This window comes from Salvelinus namaycush, chromosome 4, assembly GCF_016432855.1.
Source record: "Salvelinus namaycush isolate Seneca chromosome 4, SaNama_1.0, whole genome shotgun sequence".
NCBI classification, from domain to species: domain Eukaryota; kingdom Metazoa; phylum Chordata; class Actinopteri; order Salmoniformes; family Salmonidae; genus Salvelinus; species Salvelinus namaycush.
The window spans coordinates 71,877,087-71,900,243 of NC_052310.1; the positions used below are offsets into that span (position 1 = coordinate 71,877,087).

The window sequence follows — 23,157 nt, forward strand, 5'->3', positions numbered from 1 at the left end:
AAGGACGTTAGCTGCTGTAGATTCAGCGACCTGTACCGCCCCCCACACACACACACACAGTCACGATCACGCACACGCTAATGAAAACCCACACACACACACACACACACACACACACACACACATACACACACACACGATCACGATCACGCACACGCTAATGAAAATGCACACACACACACACACACAGTCACACACACACACACACACACACACACACACACACACACACACACACACACACACACAGTCACACAGTCACACAGTCACACACACACACACACACACACACACACACACACACACACACACACACACACACACACACACACACACACACACACACACACACACACACACACACACACACACACACACACACACACACACACACACACACACACACACACACACACACACACACACACACACACACAGTCACACGCTAATGAAAACCTACACACACACACACACACACACACACACACACACACACACACACACACACACACACGATCACGATCCCGTACACGCTAATGAAAATGCACACACGTTTACATTGTACATTTTTGTTATTCAGAGACACTCTTACCCAGCGCGACATACAGCTCATCTTAAGACAGCTAGGTGAGACAACCACATATCTCAGTCATAGTAAGTACCATTTTCCTCTAAAGTAGCTATCAGCAAAGTCAGTGCTAGAAGGAAAAAGTCAAGGCTGAGTGTTAGTTGTGGAATTATTGAAGATACTCTTTAAAGAGGTAGGGTGTCCTAGGACTCTGCTGTCCTAGCGTCAGGGCTTGTTCCACCATTGGGGGTTGCCAGGAAAGAGAAGAGCTTTGACTGAGCTGAGCGGGAGCAGACCACCCACAGGGGTGGGACGTCCAAGAGACCAGAGGTGGAAGAAAGGAGTGCTCGGGTTGGGGTGTAGGGTTTGAGCTTAGCCTGAAGGTAGGGAGGGGCAGTTCCTCTTGCTGCTCCGTAGGTAAGCACCATGGTCTTGTAGTGGATGTGAGCTTCGACTGGAAGCCAGTACAGTGTGCGGAGGAGTGGGATGACATGGGAGAACTTGGGAAGGTTGAACACCAGGTGAGCTGTGGCGTTCTGGATAAGTTGCAGGGGTTTGATGGCACAAGCGGGGAGGCCTGCCAACAGAGAGTTGCAGTAGTCCAGACCGGAGATGACGTGCCTGCATTAGAACCGAGGTTCTACACGTACACACACACATGCTTACAATAACGCACACGATCACACTCTCACACACATGCACGCTCACAACACACACCCACTACCACGCTGATCAATACGTCATTAGTGCTGGCAGAGAGAGTGTCTGCCTTGTCTGCCTCCACTATCATTATCACCTCAGTGTAATTTGTTATGGCTATATTCTCCATTGTTGTGAGATTTACAGATCCATTATCACGTCCCTGTGTGTGATCCTTCACACTGTCCTCTATTCCCTCGACCACTGTATTTCTCACACACAGCAGTATTTAGTTTTTATACTTGTGTGTGCATGCGTGAGCGTAAGCTTGAGCTCAGTTGTGCTCATGTGTGCATTAATACATGATCATGTGTGCATACCAAATTGTTGCTTCCTGGCTGTCTGTCTGTCTGTTAATAGTAACTTAGCTAACTCTGTCTTTCTGTCTCTCTGTCTCTTGTGCTCTCTCTCGCTCTCTCTCTGTCTCTCTAGGTTTCCCCAACGAGCCCGCGGCAAATATTGCCTTGGAGACAGTAAAGAGCTGGGTCAAGGAGAACCATGACAAGGTAGGACCTAGCTGGATTACTGTCTCAGACTTACTGTCTCTCCTACACACACTCTGTCTTCTCCTACTCTCTGGACAGGCTCTGAGCTGAGCAGGCCTAACTGGCATTAGAGTGCCGTCTCTAAGCCTGGGTGAAGTTCTACTGCTGGGCTGAAATCCACTCAGTTGTGCGATCATGTGTCTCTTATTTTCTCATGTGTTGGCCTAGTCTTTTGGCCTGTGTTCCAATATCCACACTAGCTCACTACTACTTAGAATACATGACCAATACATTACTAAGTGGTATTCCAGTATGGATATATGCTAGTATGGACATTGGAACTCAGCTTTAGGGTTGAGATGGATTCACAGTGAAGGTAAACTGACCCTGTAGAGACTGGCCAGCAGGAGCGAGAACTGGTACTACTGCAGGCAGGTCATTTGTGATACAAGTCAGCAATCGACGTCCATCCATGTCTGAGAACGTCGGGAGATGACGTGGAAGCCGGCCACTAGGGTCAACAGGGAGTGCAGTTACCTTCAAGTAGGTTTCGGTTTTGCTAGGGCATTGTAGACGGGGATGGCATAAGCATCTGCCTCTGATTCGAAAGGTTGCATGTTTGAATCCAGCAAAATAAAGTTATTTTTGATTCAAGCCTATCCCAAACCTTAACCCTTACCCTAACCTTTGGTAGTTATGCCTGAACTTAACTCTAACCTTAAGAATTTGGAGTTAATGCCTAAACTTAACCTTAAACAGTTTGAAATTTGACATTTGGAACAACTTCGAAATTTGACATTTGAGAAACATGATGAACGTCTAATTTTGATGTGAGACTATGAGAGCTTGTTGACTACGGATACTGGTATCTCCTGGTGTGTCCTGGTATCTCCTGGTGTCTCATTGTGTCTCCTGGTGTCTCTTGGTGGTTGCTGGTGTCCCCTGGTATCTACTGGTGTCTCCTGGTATCTCCTATTACACTGATGATATATTTTGCTTTTCCTGGTGTCTCCTGGTGTACACTGGTGTCTCCTAGTACCTCCTGTTATCCTGATGATATATTTGGCTTTTCCTGGTGTCTCCTGGTGTCCATTGGTGTCTCCTGGTATCTCCTGTTATCCTGATGATATATTTGGCTTTTCCTGGTGTCTCCTGGTGTCCATTGGTGTCTCCTGGTATCTCCTGTTATCCTGATGATATATTTTGCTTTTCCTGGTGTCCACTGGTGTCTCCGGGTATCTCCTGTTATCCTGATGATATATTTTGCTTTTCCTGGTGTCTCCTGGTGTCCACTGGTGTCTCCTGGTATCTCCTGTTATCCTGATGATATATTTTGCTTTTCCTGGTGTCTCCTGGTGTCCACTGGTGTCTCCTGGTATCTCCTGTTATCCTGATGATATATTTTGCTTTTCCTGGTGTCTCCTGGTGTCCACTGGTGTCTCCTGGTATCTCCTGTTATCCTGATGATATATTTTGCTTCTCCTGGTGTCTCCTGGTGTCTACTAGTATTGTACTGGTATCCATTAGTTCTACTCTAACTACTGTACACATCTCCCGTAAATATCTAAAAGCAATAATTTGTAACCGCCTCACTTGGTCGCCCGTTCGTTTAGTGTGCGTTCTGCGTTCAGTATGCGTATCAAATTAGATCTCAATCTGTACTCTAATCAGTCCTTAAATGCTCTGTTGACTTTTAAACGGTTCTGAGTTAGGAAGGCACTTGAAGTCATGCAGCAAGCTACGAGGAAAATAAACACGTAAGATGACATAAACTGAAACTAATATGGTTAAATGAAACAAATGATAATGATGATGCAAGTTCAAGTAGTACGGGCTCAGACAGTGTGGAATGGAATGGTCCGTTCGTTCATTCATTCATGATTATAGACTAGTTTTGTCTTTACAATTCTGTCCTCACAAGTGGAAGCAGAAGGCTGATTTTGGTTGACTGCACTTGATAGAGTAATGTCTGCTGTATTTGTATAGTAACATTAATTCATGAATGCTCCTAGACTGACTGGTTTTGTCTTCTCTAATCATGGAGAAGTAGAAGGACCTGGCCTTGGTTAGCTGAACTTCATAGTGTTGGTTATACAGTGTATTTGTATGGGAATGAATATGTACCAGTATTCACACTGTATTTGTGTGGTAATGATTTGAACCAGTAGGTATTGTACTGGACTGAATGGACTGGCAGTTAATGGTCAGTTACAGATAATGGTCTTTTGACTGCTTCATGAACATTAGATGAGTCATTGTTTCACAGGTTGAAGGTACAGGAAGTAAAAGGCCTTGGGCTGGCTGAACTTCACAATGTAGAGCAGGGTTTCCCATACTCGGTCCTGCATAGTGCAGGGCAGGTATTCCCAAACTGGGGTTACGCGCAATGCCGCCGGGGGTATGCCAAATAAAAATGTGAATCACATTCACACATTTTCAAAAAGTCCATTTATATTTTCCTACAGGGCTATACATTTGAGTTTTTTTTCTCGCCTGAGTAGCCTCGTTTCACTGCCAAAAATAAAATGAAACCATCTCGTGTTTAGCGAAATAACAACACGATGTTAAATACAGGTAGCCTAGCAAAATAATTAACATCCAATCACAACCGGTACTCTCTCACGGGAATTCCACTAACGATCCGTATGTAGCTGAACGTAGCTGCTGCTCATTGCGTTTGCTCGAAAATGGATAAATGGTACTGCTACTACCAGCCGTACTGCACCTGTCAACGACACAAGTTGTTCTGCTTCCACGAGCACATCCAATGCTAGCATCAGTAATTCTACATTTGTTGTTAGCCCAGCTAGCATAGACACTGACAGTTGTGAATCTGATGCAGCCGAAGAGCTACTGCTCGCTTACCCGGGAAAGCACCGAACAACAGACTGGGACATTGGACCATCAAAGAGACGCAAATAGGATGAGAACTACATTGATTTGGGGTTCACTTATATTGGGAGTAGTGCCTTTCCTCAGCCACAGTGTGTTTTTTATATGTGCAAAAGTACTATCTCACAACTCGATGAAACAGACATTTAGAAACAAAACATGCCAATTTGAAAAATAAGCCACGGGAGTTTTTTGAGCGAGAATTAAGATGACTTTCGAGTAGTAAGACATAAAACCAACAGATACCATTAATAAGAAGGGTCTAGAAACGTCTTATATGGTGAGCTACCAAGTGGCTAGGACAGACAAGCCCCATATTGTTGTGGAGGACTTAATTCTTCCTGCTGCTGCGGATATGGCTGGGACAATGCTGGGGAAAAGGCAAAAAAAACTATACAGACAATGCCTTCATCAAACACACTGTTTCACAACGCATCAGTGACATGGTAGGAGATGTTTTGATACAATTACTGCTTCAAGCCAGTGAATTCTATGTGTTACCGCTGGATGAGTCAACAGACATGGCGGGCCTGGCACTGCTCCTGGTATATGTCCGTTACGTTTATGGGTGGTAAATTAAGGAAGACATCCTCTTCTGCAAACTACTGGAAACCAGGACAACAGGAGAGGATATTTTTAATGTACTGGACAGCTTTGTGACATCAAATAGACTTTGGTGGTCAAGATGTGTTGGTATCTGTACTGATGGCGCAAACAGGGAGACATAGTAGAGTGGTAACATGCGTGCAAGCAATTGCTCCCGACACCACTTGGGTACACTGTAGCATCCACCGAGAGGCTCTTGCTGCCAAAGGAATGCCTGACAGCTTGAAATATGTTTTTGACACTACAATGAAAATGGTTAACTTTGTTAAAGCATTTTCTGCATTTGCAATGATATGGGCAGCGACCATGTAACTCTTTTACAACATACAGAAGTGCGCTGGTTTTCAAGGGGCAAAGTATTGACACGTTTTTTTAAATTGAGGGACAAGCTTAAAGTTTTCTTTACTGACCATAATTTTCACTTGTCTGACCGCTTACATAATGACGAGTTTCTCACATGACTGGCCTATCTGGGTGATGTTTTTTTCTTGCCTGAATGATCTGAATCTAGGATTACAGGGACTCTCCGCAACTATATTCAATGTGCGGGACAAAATTGAGGCTATGATTAAGAAGTTGTAGCTCTTCTCTGTCTGCATTAACAAGGACAACACACAGGTCTTTCCATCATTGGATGATTTTTTGTGTGCAATGAACTCAAGCTTACGGACAATGTCAAATGTGATATAGCGAAGCACCTGAGTGAGTTGGGTGTGCAATTACGCAGGTACTTTCCCGAAATGGATGACACAAACAAATGGATTCATTCTCCCTTTCATGCCCTGCCTCCAGTCCACTTACCGATATCTGAACAAGAGAGCCTCATCGAAATTGCAACAAGCAGTTTAGTAAAAATTGAATTTATTAAGAAGCCACTGCCAGATTAATGGATTGGGCTGCGCTCAGAGTATCCTGCCTTGGCAAATCGTGCAGTTAAGACACTGATGCCCTTTGCAACCACGTACCTATGTGAGAGTGGATTTTTTGGCCCTCACTAGCATGAAAACTAAATACAGGCACAGACTGTGTGGAAAATTATTTAAGACTGAGACTCTCTCCAATACAACCCAACATTGCAGAGTTATGTGCATCCTTTCAAGCAAACCCTTCTCATTAACCTGTGGTGAGTTATTCACAATTTTCGATGAACAAATAGCGTTTTTTATGTAAGATGGCTAAATACAGAGCAAAATGATTGATTATTATTATATTATTATTTGTGCCCTGGTCCTATAAGAGTTCTTTGTCACTTCCCAAGAGCCGGGTTGTGACAAAAACCCATTCTTATGTTTAATAAATGTATCGGATAGTGTAAGTGTGTGTACAATGATGTCAAAAAACAACATTTGAGAGTGCGCTGACCCTGGTGCTAGAGGGAGTACACAGCTGGAGGTTGAATGTTTGAAGGGCTGCAGGGCTATAAACAGTTTGGGAACCACTGGTGTAGGTATTTGACTGAATGTTAAACTCTATCTGTACGGTAATGATATTCGAATGGACATGAGTCAATGTTTCTCAGGTTGAAGGTGCTGTGCATATGCTGCGGAGGAAGTAAAAGGCCTTTGGCTGGCTAAACTTCAAAGTGTAAGTTCTACTGTATTTAAATTGATATGATCTGTAGGGTATTTGACTGAGCATGCATCCCAAATGGCACCATATTCCCTATATAATGCACTACTTTTGATCAGCCCTATGGGCCCCGGTCAAAGGTAATGCTATATATATAGGGAGTAGGGTGCCATTTGGGACACAGTAAGTTCTACTGTATTTGAATGCTAATGATATTCGAATGGATTGGCAGATAATAGTCTCTTGGCAGCAAACAAGCTGAGTCATCATTGAACATGACTCTCAGGTTGAAAGGTATAATACATGACTGGGAATTGTGAATTCTGACTATCTTCCATTGTAATGCACTCTGACACACACGCACAAACATGCACACACACACTCTCTCACACACAAACTCTCGCACACATACTTATGTGCACACACACATGCGCACACACACGCGCACACACACATAATAGTGAAATTTAACTACCTCTCATTGTAATGCACTCTAGCTCTTCTAGCTGAGGCAAGCTGAATATGATGATGATGGTTATGTAAATGTAAAAGACCAAGTCTGAACCCCATATGGCACCCTATGGGCCCTGGTCAGAAGTAGTGCACTACGTAGAAAATAGGGTGGACACAGTAAAAAACCTAGCTACTCGACATGTATATTCTATTTTGCATATGTGGGGCTAAGACCACTCTAGCCCTATTGCCTAATGTAGGGCACTACCTCTGAACAGAGTCCTGTGGGCTCTGGTCAAAAGTAGTGCGCTATAAAGGGAATAGGGTGCCATTTGCTGCGGTAAATTTTGAAGGGAAGATCCAATATAAAACCCACTGCTGCAGAGTTTTCTGTATTACAGGTTCATCATAACGACTTACAGACCTCATATGTACCGTTCTGTATTGCATTTACAGACTCATATTTATGCCTACGACATATCTCAGATAGCTGCCTGTCTGTATAACAGGTTCATCATAAGGCCTAACACATCTCATAGCTATACGTTTCTGTATTGCAGGCGTGTCCTAGCTACCTCATTACCCAGAGACAGACAATAACAGGCTTACTGATGTCTACTTGTCTGTTTGCCTGTCTCACTGTCAGCTTATCTTGGCATAAAAATGAAAACACAAACACTCTCTACGATTGAGTGGTTTGTGATCCCTCCAATAGCTATTTTCCTCCAGTCTCCTGGAGTTGGCTAGTACAAATAAGTCAACATCCTAGTGACTGTGCATTAGGTTATGTGAAAATATTCCATATATTTTCACATTCATTTTCTTTTATCTTGGAGTGGCGGAGTATGTACTGTTTTCTGTATTACAGCATGGTGTCCTAAAATGTTCACCATACCACTGGCTCATCATAAGACCGAAGACATATCTTAGTCAGTGACAGTAAATAACAGGCTTACTGATGCCTGCCCGTCTCACTGTCAGCTTATCTTGGCATTGATGCTACAGTAGCTATTTTACCGTCTCATGATGTTAGTATAGTCCGTCTAAGAAAAGGATGACTGAACTAACATCCCTAAAATGTTATTTGATGTAACATGTTCGACGTACTACATTATTTGCAAAAGCTCATCCATATAGGCCTATATTTTCCATTCATGTTATATTATCTTGGAGTGGGAATGCGCTTCAGTCAGTGGAGGCTGCTGAGGGAAGGACGGCTTATAATAATGGCTGGAATGGAGTCAATGGAATGGTATCAAACACATCAAACACGTGGTTTCTATGTGGTAGATAGCATTCCGTTGACTCTATTCGTGCCATTGACAATGAGCCGTCCTCCCCTCAGCAGCCTCCACTGACCTCAATAGCTATTTTACTCCCCTCTCATGGCGTTATCTAGAAAATGAAACTAACATCACATACGATTGTAAATGAATGAAGTTATTTGGAAAGCATGTCCATGTAGGTTTATATTTCCATTCATGTTATTTTGTTGTGGAGTGGCCTGTCTGGTGTCCTATTTAAAGTGACAGAGTCTAGCATCGATCAATCTTGGTTCCGCAGTGACTGATGATGACCTTCTAAAGGTCACAGCTATTGACTACGCCACCAGGGGTAATCTCTGTCATAGTGGCTAGATACAAGTGCTAAATAAACCCATGAGCTGTATACCTACCACAGCATTGTATAGTGTGATATCTGCGTCCCAAATGACACCTTATGCCCTATGTAGTCCTACTTTTGACCAGGGCCTATAGGGGAATAGGTGTGTAATGTTATAGCTGCAGTGAATTAACACTACACACCTATCTAATGAATTATATTGCTATTACTGCATGTTGATGTGTTAAGGAATGGTTGTAGCAGTTGTCCTTCTTTGCCTGGTGATTTCTGTAAGGTGGCTCATAACCGCCTGTAAATATTCAGCTAAGCTGACTGTTGTGGTTGTTCTATCACTTTAACTCTCAGGGTTTCTGCTGGATTCAATGAAAATGAGACACTAGGAGGCAGAAATGATATGATCTGTGTCTTTATGTGGGATGAATCCCTTGTGGGAGGACATTACCGGTGAAGCTGCTGGGTCCAGACAGGATTTATACTCTGCCAGTGAAGAAAGGGCACATTTCAAATGACTAATTTGAAAATATGTTTCATGAATGTAATGTATGTTTCAGTAATATTTATTCCCACGATGTGTGTTTAATCAGGATTGACCATAGCCCATGTCTACAGTAGATACTGAAATAGAAAATTCTCCCACTTAAGATTTCCTTAGCTTTTTCCCCTCATTCTTGTCAGTCAAGAATAATCTGCTATAAAACAGTGTGTGTATTTTCTAAGAGCATCATTTACATGTTGAAGTGTGAGCTGTCTAATGGGTTAGCAATAATGTTAGCATGGCCTGGTAAATTACTTCCTGGGCTGTCTAATGGGTTAGCAATGATGTTAGCATGGCCTGGTAAATTACTTCCTGAGCTGTCTAATGGGTTAACAATGATGTTAGCATGGCCTGGTAAATTACTTCCTGAGCTGTCTAATGGGTGAGCAATGATGTTAGCATGGCCTGGTAAATTACTTCCTGAGCTGTCTAATGGGTTAGCAATGATGTTAGCATGGCCTGGTAAATTACTTCCTGAGCTGTCTAATGGGTTAACAATAATGTTAGCATGGCCTGATAAATTACTTCCTGAGCTGTCTAATGGGTTAGCAATGATGTTAGCATGGCCTGGTAAATTACTTCCTGAGCTGTCTAATGGGTTAACAATGATGTTAGCATGGCCTGGTAAATTACTTCCTGAGCTGTCTAATGGGTGAGCAATGATGTTAGCATGGCCTGGTAAATTACTTCCTGAGCTGTCTAATGGGTTAACAATGATGTTAGCATGGCCTGGTAAATTACTTCCTGAGCTGTCTAATGGGTTAACAATGATGTTAGCATGGCCTGGTAAATTACTTCCTGAGCTGTCTAATGGGTTAACAATGATGTTAGCATGGCCTGGTAAATCACACCCACAGTCAACATGATGAATAGCTGACACATGACCTTCAGAGGGGAGTGAAGTTTGGGTGGGGGTGAGGGAGGTAGGGTGGGGTGGGGTGTGTGTGGTGGTGGGGGTGGTGTGTGTGTGTGTGTGTGTTTGTGTGTGTGGTGGGGTGTGTGTATTTTCTAAGAGCACCATTTACATGTTGAAGTGTGAACTGTCTAATGGGTTAGCAATAATGTTAGCATGGCCTGGTAAATTACTTCCTGAGCTGTCTAATGGGTTAGCAATGATGTTAGCATGGCCTGGTAAATTACTTCCTGAGCTGTCTAATGGGTTAGCAATGATGTTAGCATGGCCTGGTAAATTACTTCCTGAGCTGTCTAATGGGTTAGCAATGATGTTAGCATGGCCTGGTAAATTACTTCCTGAGCTGTCTAATGGGTTAGCAATGATGTTAGCATGGCCTGGTAAATTACTTCCTGAGCTGTCTAATGGGTTAACAATAATGTTAGCATGGCCTGGTAAATTACTTCCTGAGCTGTCTAATGGGTTAGCAATGATGTTAGCATGTCCTGGTAAATTACTTCCTGAGCTGTCTAATGGGTTAGCAATGATGTTAGCATGGCCTGGTAAATTACTTCCTGAGCTGTCTAATGGGTTAACAATGATGTTAGCATGGCCTGGTAAATTACTTCCTGAGCTGTCTAATGGGTTAGCAATGATGTTAGCATGGCCTGGTAAATTACTTCCTGAGCTGTCTAATGGGTTAACAATAATGTTAGCATGGCCTGATAAATTACTTCCTGAGCTGTCTAATGGGTTAGCAATGATGTTAGCATGGCCTGGTAAATTACTTCCTGAGCTGTCTAATGGGTTAACAATGATGTTAGCATGGCCTGGTAAATTACTTCCTGAGCTGTCTAATGGGTTAACAATGATGTTAGCATGGCCTGGTAAATCACACCCACAGTCAACATGATGAATAGCTGACACATGACCTTCAGAGGGGAGTGAAGTTTGGGTGGGGGTGAGGGAGGTAGGGTGGGGTGGGGTGTGTGTGGTGGTGGGGGTGGTGTGTGTGTGTGTGTGTGTGTGTTTGTGTGTGTGGTGGGGTGTGTGTGTGTGTGTGGTGGGGTGTGGGGGTGGTGTGTGTGTGTGTGTGTGTGTGTGTGGGGTGGTGTGTGTGTGTGTGTGTGTGTGTGTGTGTGTGTGTGTGTGTGTGTGTGTGTGTGTGTGTGTGTGTGTGTGTGTGGTGTGTGTGGTGTGTGTGCGTGTGGTGTGTGTGTGGGGGGTGGGGTGGTGTGTGTGTGTGTGTGTGTGTGTGTGTGTGTGGTGGAGTGGTGTGTGTGTGTGTGTGGGGGGGGGGGGTGGGGGGGGGAGTGCTAAGAGGAAAGGGGCAGAATTACGCTTGTAGACAGCATCTTATGGTGGAGGGAAAGTACTGGCTACATGTAATGTCACATCCTCAGAGGTGTCCCAGTGAGCAATAGGGATGTTTGTCAAGTGCAATGTGTTTGTTGCCATTTTCATTGTCAAACATTTTCCTACATTTCAGGCATTTTATTCTTCCCCTCGTGTGTTTCATGGAGGCAAGATCTGGATCAAAAGGCACAGGACAAAAGTTCAGCAGATAACACGTGTCCCGTGGTCATGCATGTAGACCCCAGAGACAGGATGTGAGAGGGGGAGAGATATGTGGGGCACAGTTTGCTATGCATGAGTACAATAGGATTAGATTGCTTCCCAGTCCCTTCCTCTGTCAACTGCTGTTTTGTATAAACACACACACACACACACACACACACACACACACACACACACACACACACACACACACGCACACGCACACGCACACGCACAAACAAACACACTGCATCCCTACAGTCTAGTGTGTTTCAGGACCATGATAAGGCCTCTGTACTGGAGGATAATACTATTGAAGCTGAATCACTCACTACACAATGGTCTGGCCCACAATCAGGCATTTTGGTGCGCTACCAGGGGTATAGGCGACTGTGTGTGGGCGTGTGAGTTCAAAGAACAATGACCATGCAGCACTCCAACCACACCTTAATAGTGTTTTTTTCTGTGCCATTCTTGTACAAGGAGGAAAGGAGAGGCTGGAGAGTGATTGATTAACAGTGAGTTTATCTCCTTGGCCAGAACACTAGCTCCCTGCAATCCACCTTTTCCTTCCATAGCCACACAAAGGCTCCTAGTGCCGCGTGAAATTTCCCCCATACCAGTATTTGTGTGGCTTTAGAATAAACAGCCTACCAGTGGCCAGGCAGAGCAGATCCTTACATCTAACAGAGCCCTAAGTGCTGTGTGTGTGTGCACCCTGGGTGAAGACATGGTCCTTTAGATCACAGAGGATCAAAGCAAATTGGATAGAAGCCCCCTGTATTTCCTGTGTTGTCCACTAATGACAAATAATACAACGATAGAAGAAATAAAAGATAGAATAGTTACACACACACGCACACGCACCCACACACACACACAGTTCCTGTTCCTTTAGCCGTTCCCTCCTGTTCGTATGTTCACGTATTTTGTCTGAGCTCTTTAAAAATGAAGGACAGGGAAAAAGAATGACATACACACACACACACGCACACACACACACAGGATACTATTACACATTGTCAGTGGGACACAACCTATCAGTCTCCAGTCATTCATATGTTCCTCTACCCGTTTCCTCCTGTTCACATGTTCCTCTAGCCGTTCCTTCCTGTTCACATGTTCCTCTACCCGTTTCCTCCTGTTCGCATGTTCCTCTAGCCGTTCCCTCCTGTTCACATGTTCCTCTACCCGTTTCCTCCTGTTCAAAAATTCCTCTACCCATTTCCTCCTGTTCACATGTTCCTCTACCCGTTTCCTCCTGTTCACATGTTCCTCTAGCCGTTCTCTCCTGTTCATAAGTGCCTCTACCTGTTCCCTCCTGTTCATATGTTCCTCTACCTGTTCCCTCCTGTTCATATGTTCCTCTAGCCGTTCCATCCTGTTCATATGTTCCTCTACCCGTTTCCTCCTGTTCACATGTTCCTCTACCCGTTCCCTTCTGTTCACATGTTCCTCTAGCCGTTCCCTCCTGTTCATATGTTCCTCTACCCGTTTCCTCCTGTTCACATGTTCCTCTACCCGTTTCCTTCTGTTCATATGTTCCTCTAGCCGTTCCCTCCTGTTCATATGTTCCTCTACCCGTTTCCTCCTGTTCACATGTTCCTCTAGCCGTTCCCTCCTGTTCATATGTTCCTCTAGCCGTTCTCTCCTGTTCACATGTTCCTCTAGCCGTTCCCTCCTGTTCATATGTTCCTCTACCCGTTCCCTCCTGTTCATATGTTCCTCTAGCCGTTCCCTTCTGTTCACATGTTCCTCTAGCTGTTCCCTCCTGTTCACATGTTCCTCTACCCGTTCCCTCCTGTTCATATGTTCCTCTAGCCGTTCCCTCCTGTTCATAAGTTCCTCTAGCCGTTTCCTCCTGTTCACATGTTCCTCTAGCCGTTCCCTCCTGTTCATATGTTCCTCTAGCCGTTCCCTCCTGTTCACATGTTCCTCTAGCCGTTCCCTCCTGTTCATATGTTCCTCTACCCGTTCCCTCCTGTACATATGTTCCTCTAGCCGTTCCCTCCTGTTCATAAGTTCCTCTAACCGTTCCCTCCTGTTCACATGTTCCTCTAGCCGTTCCCTCCTGTTCATAAGTGCCTCTAGCCGTTTCCTCCTGCCATACGTTTTTCTCATCTAATTCTGTTTAATTCAGCCTTACCCAAGTTTAACGGTTGAAAATGTGGTGTGACACTTTATTTGGCTGCCGCAGATCTGTTCTCGATGGGCAAGCCAACGTTGCAATTAACATTTCTAAGTTTGGAAGCTCAAACACACATACACACAAACACACGCACACACCCACACATTTGGAAAAGAGCCCAGGCACCATCACATCACTAACACTGAGCACGTCAGATTCAGTAATATACAGTCCAATGCTGGCTCAGGCCTGGTCTGATGTGGACTCAGAGATCTCTTCACCTTTCAAACGGATATCCCTCTATGTTAGGGCTGTAGTATTAAGCACTGGGGATGCTGGTGCCAATGACAGTGGCTAAAATACCACGTTTACACCATTTCTCTGTACCTTGAATTATTTATTTACTTTCTTTCTGTGTTTGTCAGGTAATGTATCCTATTTCTCAACCAGCAATATGGACAAACATGACTGATATAAATACATTTGTTATTTTATGACTGTTTTCCGCTGTCTGAGTAAATATACGTTTAGGATGCAGTTGAGGATGTCAAGGCAGATGGAGTATAACGTGACAGTGGGGCGGCATTCATTGTCATGTAAGTTGAATAAGATGGATGGTCAACGTTATCACGGCTCTACAGTGTACCTTACCTGTTGAGAATGAATGGCAGATGTGATTTTTTACTATAGTGTAGAATAGAATAGAATAAGAATGAAATATAATAATACCTCAAACCCCATAGAAACACAGATACACACACACCAAACACACACATAAGGATACGAATCCAAGATGGCGCCGATAGACATGGCTGCCTAGTTTCAGGCTCCTAAGCAACTTTGCAGTATTTTGTTTTTTTATTGTTATTTCTCATGTAATTAGCCCAGAACGTTCTTTGCGTTATTACATACAGCTGGAAATAACTTTTGGATATCAGAGAGGCGGTAACATTTCGACCAGGAATACGACTTTCCTGAATTGTTCGTACCTTTCAAGGCGATTTAACTTAGCCCAGAGGCTGCTCTAAGACGCCGCCGGCGTAGAAGAGGTATTCGTAGAAGACAATTTTTTTGCGACTCAGGAGGCGTGCACGCCATCAACCACTTCCGAGTATATTACTCGCTAATGTTCAGTCCCTGGATAATAAAGTTGATGAGCTCAGGGCGGGGGATCTCCTTCCAGAGAGACATCCGGGACTGTAACATACTCTGTTTGACAGAATCATGGCTCTCTCCAGATATACTGTCCACGTCCATACAGCCAGCTGGGTTCTCAGTACATTGCACAGACAGAAATAAAGAACTTTCCGGGAAGAAGAAGGGCAGAGGTGTATGTTTCATGATTAACTACTCATGGTGTGATTGTAATAACGTACAGGAACTCAAGTCCTTTTGTTCACCCAACATAGAATACCTCACAATCAAATGCCAATCTCATTACCTCCCTAGAGAATATTCTTTGGTTATCATCACACCCGTGCATTTTTCCCCTCAAGCCGATACCACGACGGCTCTCAAGGAACTACACTGGACCTTGTGCAAACTGGAAACTGTCCTGAGGCCGCATTTATTAGAGCTGGGGACTTTAATAAAGCAAATCTGAGGAAAATGCTACCGAAGTTCTATCAACACATCACCTGCAGTACTCGCACTTCAAAAACTCTCAATCATTGTTACTCTCCCTTCCGAGATGGTTACAAGGCCATACCCGACCTCCCTTCGGCAAATCAAATCATGACTCCATTTTGATCCTCTCTTTTTATAGGCAGAAACTCAAACAGGAAGTACCCATGCTAAGGTCTATTCAACGCTGGTCTGACCAATCGGAATCCATGCTTCAAGACTGTTTTGATCACGAGGACTGGGACATGTTCTGGATTGCCTTTGAGAATAACATTGACGTATACACTGACACGGTGACTGAGTTCATCAGGAAGTGTATAGGGGATGTTGTTCCCACTGTGTTGATTAAAACCTATCCAAACCAAAAACTGTGGATAGAAGGCAGCACTTGTGCAAAACTGAAAACGCGAACCACCACGTTTAACCACGCCAAGGTGACTGGGAATATGATTGAATACAAACAGTCCAGTTATGCCCTCCATAAACCAATCAAACAGGCAAAACGGCAGTACAGAGACAAGGTGGAGTCGCAATTCAGTGGCACAGACACGAGATATATGTGCCAGGGACTCCAGACAATCATGGATTATTAAGAGAAACACTGGCGTCCTGCTCCCGGACAAGCTAAACACCTTCACCCTCTTTGAGGATAACACAGTGAGCCGACACGGGCCGCTCCCGAGGACTGTGAGCTCTCGTTCTCCGTGGCCGACGTGAGTAAGACATTTAAGTGTGTTAACCCTCTCAAGGCTGCCCAGATGGCATCCCTAGCCGCGTACTCAGAGCATGCACAGACCAGCTGGCTGGAGTGTTTACGGACATATTCAATCTCTCCCTACCCCGGTCTGCTATCCCCACCTGCTTCAAGATGTCCACCATTGTTCCTATACCCAAGAAAGCGAAGGAAACTAAACTAAATAACTATCGCCCTGTAGCACTCCCTTATGTCATCATGAAGTGCTTTGAAAGGCTAGTTAAGGATCATATCACCTCCACCTTACCGACACACTAGACCCACTGCATTTCGCATATCGCCTCAATAGATCAACAGATGATGCAGTCGCCATCCCACTGCACACTGCCCTATTCCATCTGGACAAAAGGAATTCCTATGTAAGAATGCTGTTCGCTGACTACAGCTCAGCCTTCAACACCATAGTACCCTCCAAGCTCATCATTAAGCTCGGCGCTCTGAGTCTGAACCCCGCCCTGTGCAACTGGGGCCTGGTCTTCCTGACGGGCCAACTCCAGGTGGTGAAGGTAGGCAACAACACCTCCACTATACTGATCCTCAACACAGGGACCCTCCAAGGGTGCGTGCTCAGCCCCCTCTTGTAATCCCTGTAAACCCATGACTGAGTGGACATGCACACCTCCAACTTAATCATCAAGTTTGCAGACGACACATCAGTGGTAGGCCTGATTACCAACAACAACGAGACAGCCTACAGGGAGGAGGTGAGGGCCCTGGCAGGATGGTGCCAGGAAAATAACCTCTTCCTCAACATTAACAAAACAAAGGGGCTGATTGTAGACTTCAGGAGACAGCAGTGGAGAAGGTGAAAAGCTTCAAGTTCCTCTGCGTACACATCACTGACAATCTGAAATGGTTCACCTACATATATAGTGTGGTGAAGAAGGCACAACAGCGCCTCTAAAGTCTAAGCAGGCTGAAGAAATTTGGATTGGCCCCTAAGACCCTCACAAACGTTTACAGATGCACCACTGAGAGCATCCTTTCGGGCTGTACTTTTAGATTTCTGTGTATTGTTGTGTATTGTTGGATCGAGGAACACAAGCATTTCGCTACACCCACAATAACATGTGCTAGACATGTGTATGCGACCAAAATGTGTATTTATTTGACACACACACACACACACACACACACACACACACACACACACACACACACACACACACACACACACACACACACACACACACACAGTTGCATGTTTTACATCACATCAGAAGCATGTTAAACAGACTGAGCCAGCTCTCTGCCTCAAGTACTTCTCTATAGGAGATGAAGTTGTCACTACAGAGGGATACTGTACTGCAGAACCTGCGTCCCAAATGGCACCCTATTCTCTACATAGTGCATTATTTTGAACAGAGCCCTATCAAAAGTAGTTCACTATTTAGGGAATAGGGTGCCATTTCGGGTGCAGGCAGACTGTAAGGTTGAAGACGTGTAGAACAGGTAAAGAGAGATGCTGTGGCCCTCTGTTCCCCACTGTGTTGCTGTATAGCCCCCTGTGGATTGAACATACATTAGCTGTGGCCTGAGTCAGAGAGAGAGAGAGAGAGAGAGAGAGAGAGAGAGAGAGAGAGAGAGAGAGAGAGAGAGAGAGAGAGAGAGAGAGAGAGAGAGAGAGAGAGAGAGAGAGAGAGAGAGAGAGAGAGAGAGAGAGAGAGAGAGAGAGAGAGAGAGAGAGAGAGAGAGAGAGAGAGAGAGAGAGAGAGAGAGAGAGAGAGAGAGAGAGATCTGAGCTGAGCATGCCCTGCGGAGGCTGATATAGTACGATACGAGGCTGATGGGTTGTATGCGATTAGCATGGCGTTCAAAGGCTGGAGCTGGTCTTTTGAAGTCAGCGCCGTCTCCTCCCTTTGAACCGTTGCCGCTCTGTGTGTTTGTGTGCACACGCATGTGTGTGTGTGTGTGTGTGTGTGTACACGTGCATGCATGCGCGTGTGTGTCGCAGTGAGCGGGGAGGTGGGGAAACGGGGTCAGATCTGATGCTGAGAGACATGAGTAAACACTGAATACCCAGCTGAGGCCTGAACACTGCTCAGTTACACTCCCACTGTAACATTAGGCTGGAGGAGAGGTGGGGTATTGAACACCACCCAGTCTCAGACTGTAACATTAGGCTGGAGGAGAGGTGGAATATTGAACACCACCCAGTCTCAGACTGTAACATTAGGCTGGAGGAGAGGTGGAATATTGAACACCACCCAGTCTCAGACAGTAACATTAGGATGGAGGAGAGGTGGAATATTGAACACCACCCAGTCTCAAACTGTAACATTAGGCTGGAGGAGAGATGGAATATTGAACACCACCCAGTCTCAGACTGTAACATTAGGCTGGAGGAGAGGTGGAATATTGAACACCACCCACTCTCAGACCGTAACATTAGGCTGGAGGAGAGGTGGAATATTGAACACCACCCAGTCTCAGACAGTAACATTAGGCTGGAGGAGAGGTGGAATATTGAACACCACCCAGTCTCAGACAGTAACATTATGATGGAGGAGAGGTGGAATATTGAACACCACCCAGTCTCAGACGGTAACATTAGGCTGGAGGAGAGGTGGAATATTGAACACCACCCAGTCTCAGACAGTAACATTATGATGGAGGAGAGGTGGAATATTGAACACCACCCAGTCTCAGACAGTAACATTATGATGGAGGAGAGGTGGAATATTGAACACCACCCAGTCTCAGATGGTAACATTAAGCTGGAGGAGAGGTGGAATATTGAACACCACCCAGTCTCAGACAGTAACATTATGATGGAGGAGAGGTAGAATATTGAACACCACCCAGTCTCAGACAGTAACATTAGGCTGGAGGAGAGGTGGAATATTGAACACCACCCAGTCTCAGACTGTAACATTAGGCTGGAGGAGAGGTGGAATATTGAACACCACCCAGTTTCAGACAGTAACATTAGGATGGAGGAGAGGTGGAATATTGAACACCACCCAGTCTCAGACTGTAACATTAGGCTGGAGGAGAGGTGGAATATTGAACACCACCCAGTCTCAGATGGTAACATTATGATGGAGGAGAGTTGGGGTATTGAACACCACCCAGTCTCAGACTGTAACATTAGGCTGGAGGAGAGGTGGAATTTTGAACACCACCCAGTCTCAGACGGTAACATTAGGCTGGAGTAGAGGTGGAATATTGAACACCACACAGTCTCAGACTGTAACATTAGGCTGGAGGAGAGGTGGAATATTGAACACCACCCAGTCTCAGACGGTAACATTAGGCTGGAGGAGAGGTGGAATATTGAACACCACCCAGTCTCAGACGGTAACATTAGGCTGGAGGAGAGGTGGAATATTGAACACCACCCAGTCTCAGACTGTAACATTAGGCTGGAGGAGAGGTGGAATATTGAACACCACCCAGTCTCAGACCGTAACATTAGGCTGGAGGAGAGGTGGAATATTGAACACCACCCAGTCTCAGACGGTAACATTAGGCTGGAGGAGAGGTGGAATATTGAACACCACCCAGTCTCAGACGGTAACATTAGGCTGGAGGAGAGGTGGAATATTGAACACCACCCAGTCTCAGACGGTAACATTAGGCTGGAGGAGAGGTGGAATATTGAACACCACCCAGTCTCAGACGGTAACATTAGGCTGGAGGAGAGGTGGAATATTGAACACCACCCAGTCTCAGACGGTAACATTAGGCTGGAGGAGAGGTGGAATATTGAACACCACCCAGTCTCAGACGGTAACATTAGGCTGGAGGAGAGGTGGAATATTGAACACCACCCAGTCTCAGACGGTAACATTAGGCTGGAGGAGAGGTGGAATATTGAACACCACCCAGTCTCAGACGGTAACATTAGGCTGGAGGAGAGGTGGAATATTGAACACCACCCAGTCTCAGACGGTAACATTAGGCTGGAGGAGAGGTGGAATATTGAACACCACCCAGTCTCAGACGGTAACATTAGGCTGGAGGAGAGGCATTTTGATTATTGAATGCCACTCTGTCAGCCTTTTACTAGTATACCATGATAGAGGAGATGGAGACAACACTCAGTCTCATACTACCGGTATACCATTTTGGTTGAAGAGATTGAGGAGGCTCAACATTCACTATTGGAAAGGGAAAAGGAAAGGGGGATACCTAGTCAGTTATACAACTGAATGTATTCAACTGAAACGTGTCTTCCACATTTAACCCAAACCCTCTGAATCAGAGGTGAAGGTGGCTGCCTTAATCGACATCCACAACATTGGCGCCCGGGGAACAGTGACCCACTAAAGACCCGATATATATCTTCCAATCTATTGGACCCACTGAAGACCCGATATATACCGTCCAATCTATTGAACCCACCAGATAATATATAGTATCCAATCTGAGTCCAGAGTCATGTTTAGTACAGCACACACTAGAGAAATGTTTTGCAACAGGAAAAGTTCATGTTGACCTTACTTTGACTTTGGTTTATGAAAATGGAAAATGTACTTGATACGATTGTGATGTGTTGTATCTTAAGATGAATGCACTAATTGTAAGTCACTCTTGATAGGAGCGTCTGCTAAATTACTAAAATGTAAAATGTAAAAGAAATGACTTGTGAGACTGGTTGAAGTTGATATTTAAAGTGCTATTGGAAAGTATTCAGACCCCTTCCCCTTTTCCACATTTTGTTACGTTACAGCCTTATTCTAAAATGGATTAAATAAATGTTCTTCATCAATCTACACGCAGTACCCCATAATGACAAAGCAAAAACTGTTTATTAGAAATGTTAGCAAATTCATAAAACGTTTTAATAAAAAATACCTTATTTACATAAATATTCAGACCCTTTGCTATGAGACTCGAAATTGAGCTCAGCTGTATCCTGATTCCACTGATCCTTTATGAGATGGTAAATTCAATTGATTGGACATGATTTGGAAAGGCACACACCTGTATTTATAAGGTCCCACACTTGACAGTGCATGTTAGAGCAAAAACCAAGCCATGAAGGAATTGTCCGTAGAGTTCTGAGACAGGATTGTGTCGAGGAACAGATCTGGGGAAGGGTACCAAAAAATGTCTACAGCATTGAAGATCCCCAAGAACACAGTGGCCTCCATCATTCTTAAATGGAAGATATTTGGAACCACCAAGACTCTTCCTAGAGCTGGCCACCCGGCCAAACTGAGCAATTGGGGGAGAATGGCCTTGGTCAGGGAGTTGACCAAGAACCCGACGGTCACTCTGAAAGAGCTCCAGAGTTCCTCTGTGGAGATGGCAGAATCTTTCAGAAGGACAACCATCTCTGCAGCACTCCACCAATCAGGCCTTTATGGTAAAGTGGTCAGACGGAAGCCACTCCTCAGTAAAAGGCACATGACAGCCCGCTTGGAGTTTTCCAAAATGCACCTAAAGACTCTCAAGACCATGAGAAACAAGATTATCTGGTCTGATGAGACCAAGTTTAGACTCTTTGGCCTGAATGCCAAGCGTCATGTCTGGAGGAAATATGGCACCGTCCCTACGGGACGTCCCACCGTCCCATCATGCTGATTGGATGTTTTTCAGCTGCAGGGACTGGGAGACTAGTCAGGATCGAGGGAAAGATGAATGGAGCAAAGTACAGAGAGATCCTTGATGAAAACCTGCTCCAGAGCAAATGTTCACCTTCCAACAGGACAACGACCCTAGGCACACAGCCAAGACAAAGCAGGAGTGGCTTCAAGTCTCTGAATGTCCTTGAGTGGCCAACTAGAGCCCGGACTTGAATCCGATCGAACATCTCTGGAGAGACCTGAAAATAGCTGTGCAGCGACACTCCACATCCAACCTGACAGAGCTTGGGAGGATCTGCAGAGAAAAATGGGAGAAACTCCCCAAATACAGGTGTGCCAAGCTTGTAGCGTCACACCCAAGAAGACGCCAGGCTGTAATCGCTGGCAAAGGTGCTTCAACAAAGTACTGAGTGAAGGGTCTGAATACTTATGTAAATGTGAAATTTCAGTGTTTAAAAAAAATAAAATTTGCCAACATTTCTAAAAACTTGTTTTTGCTTTGTCATTTTAGGGTATTGTGTGTAGATTGATGAGGAAAATAAACAATTTAATCAATTTTAGAATAAGGCTGTAATGTAACAGAATGGGGAAAAAAGTCAAGGGGTCTGAATACTTTCCGAATACACTGTATATCTGGGTTTTTGTGGCTGTCAGAAGACAACACATTTTTGTAAGTAATCTCATTAAATTGTGTAATAGTACAGACTGATTTTTACAAATTAAATATTTGGATTACATAATAAATGTAGTCACTCAAACTATGAAAGCAAAGTCAAAGTAAAATATAGTCGCAACCAGCCATTCGGAGTTCAAGCAATGGCCCCACAGCACCACCATCAGGACAAATTTGACACATTGCCCTAGGATGAGCTTCGTCCGTACTCCTTACCACACTTGCTAAATATTAGTACTCAAAATCAGACAGATATGCTTTTCATGAATTTTAGACAATTTTTTTGATGTTTCCAAGACTCTAGCTCAAGCTACTCAAGCTACATGGCCACTATCAGCTTGCATCAATGTTTTTCCTGTCCAACAGCACCCCCAGGAGGCCAAACAGAACCACACTCTACAGGTTAGCTACACTCACATCGCTGAGCATGTGTGCCAAATTCCATCACTCTGAGGCAAACAGATCAATAAACATACATTTGTGCCCGTTGTAGTGCCACCATGTAGTTGATCTGAATGTACTTGCATATTTTATGTCTTGACTGGGTTTGGAACATGTGAATCAAG

At 44.6% G+C, this 23,157-nt stretch overlaps 1 protein-coding gene across 1 annotated transcript in view; it reads left to right on the forward strand.

Moving 5' to 3' along the window:
- Window positions 1–23,157, forward strand: part of macrod2 (mono-ADP ribosylhydrolase 2) — a gene marked incomplete at its 3' end in the record, with an annotated part of 1,144,860 nt that overhangs the window by 917,090 nt on the left and 204,613 nt on the right. The window contains exon 8 of the mRNA XM_038990908.1: window positions 1,700–1,773. Coding sequence (XP_038846836.1) covers window positions 1,700–1,773 — 74 coding nt within the window. The remainder of the gene's footprint in view (window positions 1–1,699; window positions 1,774–23,157) is intronic.